Below are 9,016 nucleotides of genomic sequence, written 5' to 3' on the forward strand. Positions count from 1 at the left end.
TATTTTCAGGTATTTCAGGTATCAAAATGTTCAGCTCTCCAAGGACATTCATGCTTCTATTCAGAGATTTTCTAAACTTCATGCTTTATAAATATTTAGCTTTATTTTGAAAGTCTTGCCCCATTCAAATGAATGTACTTCAGCAAGCTTTCAGCTATTTCAGCTATCAAAATGTTCAGCTCTTCAAGGGCATTCATGCTTCTGTTCAGAAGTTTTCTCAACTTCATACATTTTAAATATTTAGCTTTATTTTGAAAGTCTTGCCCCATTCAAATGAATGGGAAATTATACTTCAGCATAATTTCAGCTATCAAAATGTTCAGCTCTTCAAGGGCATTCATGCTTCTGTTCAGAAGTTTTCTCAACTTCATACATTTTAAATATTTAGCTTTATTTTGAAAGTCTTGCCCCATTCAAATGAATGGGAAATTATACTTCAGCATAATTTCAGCTATCAAAATGTTCAGCTCTTCAAGGGCATTCATGCTTCTGTTCAGAAGTTTTCTCAACTTCATACATTTTAAATATTTAGCTTTATTTTGAAAGTCTTGCCCCATTCAAATGAATGGGAAATTATACTTCAGCATAATTTCAGCTATCAAAATGTTCAGCTCTTCAAGGGCATTCATGCTTCTGTTCAGAAGTTTTCTCAACTTCATACATTTTAAATATTTAGCTTTATTTTGAAAGTCTTGCCCCATTCAAATGAATGGGAAATTATACTTCAGCATAATTTCAGCTATCAAAATGTTCAGCTCTTCAAGGGCATTCATGCTTCTGTTCAGAAGTTTTCTCAACTTCATACATTTTAAATATTTAGCTTTATTTTGAAAGTCTTGCCCCATTCAAATGAATGGGAAATTATACTTCAGCATAATTTCAGCTATCAAAATGTTCAGCTCTTCAAGGGCATTCATGCTTCTGTTCAGAAGTTTTCTCAACTTCATACATTTTAAATATTTAGCTTTATTTTGAAAGTCTTGCCCCATTCAAATGAATGGGAAATTATACTTCAGCATAATTTCAGCTATCAAAATGTTCAGCTCTTCAAGGGCATTCATGCTTCTGTTCAGAAGTTTTCTCAACTTCATACATTTTAAATATTTAGCTTTATTTTGAAAGTCTTGCCCCATTCAAATGAATGGGAAAATTCTACTTCAGCATATTTTCAGCTAGCAAAACCATTCAGGTGTAAAAACGTTCGCATTTTCAGGGTGATCTTTCAGCACTCAGCATCCATACGCATTTTAAAAAAAAAATGCAATTTTCTAGTTATTATTATTATTCTTCCGTACGTTTTTGGCCCTTAACTAGTTGCGCATACTTTCAGCTAGAAAAACCATTCAGGTATCAAAACGTTCAGCTTTTTCAGAAAATGAAAAGTTGTATACAACTTTTTTGTAACTTTTATACTTTTTGAACTATTCAGCTTTATTTTGAAAATCTTGCCCCATTCAAATGAATGGGGAAGTTTTTGCTTCTGCATACTTTCAGCTATTTCAGCTATTAAAATTTTCAGCTGTTCAAGGAATGTTATGCTTCTCTTCAGAACTTTTGTAAACTTCATACTTTTGAAATATTTAGCTTTATTTTGAAAATCTTGCCCCATTCAAATGAATGGGGAAGTTTTTGCTTCTGCATACTTTCAGCTATTTCAGCTATTAAAATTTTCAGCTGTTCAAGGAATGTTATGCTTCTCTTCAGAACTTTTGTAAACTTCATACTTTTGAAATATTTAGCTTTATTTTGAAAATCTTGCCCCATTCAAATGAATGGGGAAGTTTTTGCTTCTGCATACTTTCAGCTATTTCAGCTATTAAAATTTTCAGCTGTTCAAGGAATGTTATGCTTCTCTTCAGAACTTTTGTAAACTTCATACTTTTGAAATATTTAGCTTTATTTTGAAAATCTTGCCCCATTCAAATGAATGGGGAAGTTTTTGCTTCTGCATACTTTCAGCTATTTCAGCTATTAAAATTTTCAGCTGTTCAAGGAATGTTATGCTTCTCTTCAGAACTTTTGTAAACTTCATACTTTTGAAATATTTAGCTTTATTTTGAAAATCTTGCCCATTTCAAATGAATGGGAAATTCCTACTTCAGCATACTGTCAGCTATTTCAGCTATCAAAATGTTCATTTCCTCAAGAACATTCATACTACTATTTCGAACTTTTCAAATCTTCATACATTATAAATATTTAGCTTTATTTTGAAAGTCTTGCCCCATTCAAATGAATGGGAAATTCTACACTCAGCATACTTTCAGCTATTTCGGGTATCAAAATGTTCAGCTCTCCAAGTACATTCATGCTTCTCTTCAGAACTTTTCTAAACTTCATACATTTTAAATATTTAGCTTTATTTTGAAAATTTGCAACTCAGGCCACCCATTGATCACTGTGCCGGAGACACACACACACACGCACATAGACACACACCTGGTCTAGATCACATATCAGCAAGCAAGCGCAGGCAGGGGTTGACCTACTCACACCAAATGACCAATAGAATCACTAACTATTGAAGGTTGCACTCCAGTCCAGGGCAGAGCAGTCTAAGAAGATAAATGTGTTGTAAAAACTTAATTCAGGATTCAGAAGCCAGTTTTCCTGCGGGAGCTCTGTCTCTCTGAATCCAGCGCTGTAAGACCTACCTGTGATCAGACTTTCAGTAAACTTTGTTGATTTTAAACAGTCCTCTCCTGTCTTCACTTCTTGTGCTTCCAACAAAAGAATTGGGTTAATTTCTAACAGTCCTATTGGACTATTTTCACATCTCAATAAGTTCAGCATACCTTCAGCTAGAAAAGCCATTCAGGTATCAAAATATTCAGCTGTTTCAGCAATTGATTTCAGACATTTTCAGAACGATCTTTCAGCTTTTATTAGCATTCACACGCATTTTCGACAGGAAATGCATTTCTCTAGTCTGCCACTAAAAATGGTTTCAAACAGGCTATTTCTCTCTCTCTCTCTCTCTCTCTCTGTGTGTGTGTGTGTGTGTGTGTGTGTATCTAGGCTACTTTATTATTTCTGTGGTTTTTCAAGTAAGGTAGCTACCAATAGGGACACCAGGGGGTGCTGCTCCCTTATTGATACATTAACAAAAAATGAATAGGTCTTGCACTATGCATTACAGTTTACCCTGTCAAGCAAAGTCTGCAGAATTTTGGATACAGGGATCAAAATGTAAACCAAAGAGCTGTCAAACACTTGGTTTGATTTCACAGAGGGACAGCACAGTCCAAACACTGGCATGTGTCACAGTCTGTGAATATGGGGAACAATGGAACTCGACCACAGCTTCTAACAGTATGGGTGCTCCTCCATAACCAACTGAAGGAACTTGACATTAATTTGAGAGCATAAATTTTATTTATGATTAGCACACAGAGGTTTATTTTGTTTTGCTATGCAAATGCTGCTGGCGACCTGTGTCTTGCTGAAGGACATGAACAACCGGGGATCAAATGTCCAACCCTGTGATGTGTGCATGAGTTTGAGTAGCTTGATCTGTAGTTACATGGCGATAAACATCACATATTTTGACTGATGTTCATGCAGATCTCAGGTTTATTACAAAGTTCAAGGTGGTGTACACAGTAAGCATGTCACTGCAATGCCAATATGCTAACAGACATAAAGCAGCTTTAAACCATGGAATAAGTGTGACTTATTCAGACTATTGCCAGATATTGGCCTCATTAAGAACATGATGTAAACATTGCAATGAAAACTAAATCACAGTAGTCAGTCAGAAGTGAGCAGCAGATAGCAAGTGGGAGATTTTCAGTCAGGCATGTGACAGGACAACTTAGAGTGAGGCCCTGATTGTTGTCATTATCCACTTCCTGGGTTTAGCCGGGTGGGTAGTAGAGGATCAGTGTATATTTACGAAAGTGCATGTTGTATATCAGTGTGCAAGGCAGCTGTGTGCGTGTCAGTGTCCAACTCACATGGAGTGTAATTAAACTCAGCAAGAAACTAAACGAGAAAGGACGAAGAGGAGGCAAGAGCAACCTAAAGTTAGTCAAGAAGGCATAAGGAAGAGAGAGAAGAGGAAGAAGAGCTGAAGAGCGTGAACACTGGCTGACAGTCATAGGCATACTTGATTACTGCTGTCGTGATACTGATTGCACCACTACTGAGTGGAGACGTGGAGAATAATGCTGGGAAGGATGATCTCGCCTTCAGGACTCAACACTAATCCCTATCTACACAGCTACAGTACACATACCTCTTGTCTTGTAAAAGACCTTTGGCACATGGATAATTGACTTTGTAGCTTCTGTTGAGTAGCCATGTTTGAAGTGCTTGAGAAGTTTACGTGCAGTAGTAATTCTTTGTAGTATTATTAAGTGTTATACTTCTAAGGATGGCAGTTTGAGTTTATAATACTACCCTGCTTAATTGTTCAAGAATCATATTTGGTAGACAGAACTTTTATATCTCAATTTCTTTAGCCTTAACATTAAATTGTGCAGTACTGCTGTGGATAAATCTGGAGCAGAATACAAGCAGCATATACTTGGAGTATAATGCAGTATTTAACCAGAATAAGTGAGAGAATGGGGAGCTTGTCTCATTTTAAAGACAATTCCATTTGCAGTGTGGAGGTTTTGTAGCAACCTACAGTCAGCTCCTCTACATGGCACTGCTTTAAACACCAAGAATTACTTGGGGAATATTTGGAATATTTTAAGGAACATTTGGAATCGTCCTGTAGGGTTGCTTGGACCACACCAGGAATTTTCAAAACTTTTGTCTCCTTTCTGAGAATACTGTAAATTTTGCAAGGACTACCAAGAATTCCTGTAGTTGTAGCTTATCCTGGCAAAATGTGATGGGGCATGAGGTCACAGGTGCTCAACATATCGTGTACCATGGATCTGAACACAGGAGCAGACACTGATCTGGGACATGGGGCCGGACTGGAGGCCTGTGGTGGCAGTGGAGAAGAAGTGCTACTAAATGTAGAAGGAGGCAAAGGAGAATTCAGTTCTGCATCATCTTCCTCTGATTCCTCTCTGCCCTCCTCCTCCAACCTCTCTCCAGCCTCCTCCTTGTCCCCCCCAGTCGGTGTGGAGGAGGAGAAGAAAACGGTGTCTGGCTGCTCCAGGTCTTTTACTGGACTCAAGCTCTTCACCAGGAGGTAAGACAGAATGAGCTATCAAGATCCCAGAGAATAAATGGTTTGAAAAAGGTCTACCCTACTTCAGTAGTACCTGTATTGACCAGCAGGTGGAGTCATTGGTTGAGTCTTAGCCTTCTGCCCTAATGAGACAGGACAGGAAAAGAAAATGACACCTGAAAATGACACAGAAGCAGTTCACAGCATCCATGAAATCGCACAGGCACACATTTTTATACCATCAAACATACTGCCGATCCTCTTGACACACATATGGTCTTGCACATTTCTAGTATAAGAGATATTTAGCTCTAGACCATCACATACACTCATATGAAGGCACTTGTTTTATTCAAGGTTTAGTTAACACATTTGGGAAAGCATTGGATTTTTCCCACAGTGTTGTTTCCAGCTATGACGCTGAATCACGGCAGGATCTGTGTGTGTGATTACGTGTGTAACCTTGCCAGTGGGTCACTAGTCCTCATGTGAAAAGGGGGGACTATTCCCATGGCAACAGGGGCCGCAGGTGTCATGCCAACTGAAAACAATGACAGTCGTGCATCCAGCTTGACTAGGCACTCCAATAAACAATTCTCGGTGGTCGTGGGTGGGAAGCTAGGGATCACAGTGTAGCACCAGTGGATAACTTTCTTTGCCTGTTTAGAAGGCAGAAGATGTTGTGTAACCTATGCATGTGGATGTTGTATTACTGTGGTGTTGCCCTTGTGAAACTTGTACTACAAGTGCTTCTTCCTGGAAATAGTCACTAAAAATTGAATATTTGTTGTTGACCTCTTTTAGTAATACAGACTGCGATTTACAGGGTAAATACTGTATATTGCATGAACCAAGTATTAGTAAATGTTTTACTGGTACTTAAATGACTGTACAATGGAAGAAATGAAGACTGTGGGGAACAAGGGAGTCACAGTTGTGCATTTTATGGTACAAATTCAAAATTTTACAACCTTGTCCTTATATTAATTAAGGAGTAGTATGGGGTGATAAGCCACACATTATATTACACATCACATACAGTAGCTCATTCATAGTAGGCATGTGGCTTGTTGCAAATTAAAAGTTAATGATCAGTAATTGTATTGGAAATCATATTAGTCCATGCTTTAGTCACACCTCTATATTCTAGTAATTCAGTCTTGAATTACTCAAATAGTGTGCCGCACTAATGGGGTTTGACTCACCTCATTGTGTAATGTCACTCTATCTTTGAGTTTCCTCTTTCTCAGTATGTTTGATTTTTGAGTGTGCGTGTTGACATTTATCAGATGGTTGTTGCACTCATCTTGCCAAGGAAGTACGCAAAGATATTTAGTTCTCTCTCAGGCTCTCTCCCTCTTTCTCTCTGGGCCACACCCACTCTCTCTCTCTCTCTCTCTCTCTCTCTCTCTAACTTCCTCCTACCACACTGGCAGGTTTCTCACCCCTCCCCACTGCCTCAGTCCGTTAGCTCACTGCACTTTTGGGTTTAGTGCGAGCTCGGCAGATAGATGAGAAGGAGGGGTGGAACCATGAATGGATAGTTTTCTCCTTTTTCAGGTTGACTCCTAATTTATTCTTTGTTTCTTAGAGTATTTATTAGGATAAAGAATATATCATGCATTTAATTTAACATTGTTAAGTGTTATATTTAGCAAGGATTAATTTTACACAATGGTAGAAATACTTACTGTATTGATTTGGTGTGTTGGATTATAAAAATAAAATGAACAGTTTAGTCTACAACTCTGTGAAATTGAGCTGAAGTAATAGTAGGTCATTGTGTTTTTGTTAACGGGCTGCTGCAGTGCTGTGTTCTCCTTCATTTTCAGTCAACTCAGACATAAAGGGAGCATAAACAACTGACAAATAAGGCAAAAACATGGGTCATAATGAATCTGGCCAATGCCAATACTTTGGCCCTCGCACGCCCATGCTATCTCTCTCCTACTACTTTAGGTGTTATTCATGGTAGTCAACTACATTAAACTTTTGGAAGATTCTGTCTTCTGATTTAAACAAATTAATTTGTGTTTTATTAAGAAATGTCAATCCAAATACAGTTTCTCTATATGAAACAGTGTTTCAAAATTGTACTTCTTTCCTCACACTTTGATCACTTTATTTTTCTCAACATTTCAAATGAATAGTTAGCAGGCAGAATCCAGAGAATCACTAGGAAATTCTAGCAGCTACATTCAGGTGTAGCCATTTTTTGCTAAGAATACCATGAATTGCTTGCGCATGGTGTCGTTTTAATGATGGCGATGATTATTATTAATAGGAAAAACAACTATCAGCTTTGAAAGACAGAACAAGTTTCATCGCCAGTCATTGCTGTATTTTAATGAACATTTAGCTGGTGCAAAATTAAACCAAGGTTCTGAATGTAGTGATGGGCAGCTTGGAAAACTAATACGATACTATATTTAAAATGGCTCTGATTGATATAGAGCCCAAGTAAAAGGGAAACTTCAAAAGTCATTAAGGCACAATATCAGAGATGTTTTTAGGCAGCAGAGATTATAACTACAAAACTGAAAATATGACTTTAGTGATCAAGGATGAAACCAAGTTACAATGATGTACCTGTGATTGTAGTTTTATCCTGTTGTTTTTCACTATGTTAAAATCATGGTGGTATTGGTCTCAAATGTTCACTGCTGTAGGATTATCATTTTTTTGGAGAATTGGAAAACTTAGGAAATTGCTTTATTTTTTTCTTTTGAGAGGCTCGAAAAGCTTGCATAGATTTACAGAAGCTCTTGGAATAGAAGCTAGACAGGAGTGATGTTGTGACTTTGACTTCAGGTTTCATAGTAACAGCTGGCTGACTCTGGATGGTGTAATGCAAAATGATCACCTGACTTTGCATTTCCACTCAGCTGTCTGATTATTGTTATAGCATGTTTCTGCAGCAGCAGGCAGCTATAAAATTGAGACTGGAAACAGAGTAGGGGGGGGGGAAATAAAATGGTCTTCCATATTTGGAATTAGCTTATTTTGGAAGGGGTCCAAAACGAGCAAATTTAAAGGAGCAGCAGCTTAGTTTATTGTTAAACTGTTTTCTTTTATCTATTGTTTTCTCACATTTTTTCTTATTTTATCACTGTATTAATAATTAATTTTTAAACAGAATTTAAATCAAAAGGAAGACAGTCGGTGCTAACTGAAACAATGCTCAGGTGCCTGTACATGTGTGTCTGTGAACTGTGTATATTGTCAGTCTTTAAGATGACTCAAAAGCTGCAGTTTAGACTAAAAGCAGGTCACCATTTAGACTGGGAGCTTGTGGTAATGAAAGCATGAGACATGACTGCTGTTTAGAGTGCAGGGAGAGAGAGAGAGAGAGACCTAGTTTAACCACACACTAAACAAAAACCAGGTGACAAAAGTGACAGTTGCACAAAAGATGAGTCCTGTGGTGGAAAGTAACTAAGTACATTTACTGTACTTAAGTACAATTTTTGGGAATCTGTACTTAAGTATTTTAATTTTCTGCTACTTCACAACTTTATAGAGGAAAAGATTTTACTTTTTTCTCTACTACATTTATTGGATTAGTGGGACCATCAGCAAGCTGCCCAGCAGTAATTCAAAGTACTGTATATAACATAGTTTAATTAGCTCCACCTTTACCAGCTGCAACATTAAAGCAACAAAAACAATAATGCATCAGATATTGTAATCAGATATGATATACATCAATGTAAAATGTCATTCTACATATTTACAACTTCCATCCATCCATCCATTTTCCTCTGCTTATCCGGAACCGGGTCGCGGGGGCAGCAGTCCAAGCAAAGATGCCCAGACTTCCCTCTCTCCAGACACTTCCTCCAGCTCCTCCGGGGGAATGCTGAGGCGTTCCCAGGCCAGACGAGA

At 37.8% G+C, this 9,016-nt stretch overlaps 1 protein-coding gene across 4 annotated transcripts in view; it reads left to right on the forward strand.

Moving 5' to 3' along the window:
* Window positions 1-9,016, forward strand: part of LOC109951514 (diacylglycerol kinase zeta-like) — a 193,184-nt gene that overhangs the window by 21,212 nt on the left and 162,956 nt on the right. For 2 of the 4 annotated variants that reach the window (XM_020586051.1, XM_020586052.1), the window contains exon 1: window positions 3,842-5,152. The exons of 1 other annotated variant lie outside the window; for it this stretch is intronic. In XM_020586051.1, the coding sequence (XP_020441707.1) occupies window positions 4,851-5,152 (302 nt within the window). In that variant the 5' untranslated portion in view covers window positions 3,842-4,850. Of the gene's footprint in view, window positions 1-3,840; window positions 5,153-9,016 lie in introns of those variants that run through there. One more of the 4 variants, XM_020586054.1, reaches the window with a different exon arrangement.

The sequence above is a fragment of the Monopterus albus genome, unplaced genomic scaffold (genome assembly GCF_001952655.1).
Source record: "Monopterus albus unplaced genomic scaffold, M_albus_1.0 scaffold394.1, whole genome shotgun sequence".
NCBI lineage: Eukaryota > Metazoa > Chordata > Actinopteri > Synbranchiformes > Synbranchidae > Monopterus > Monopterus albus.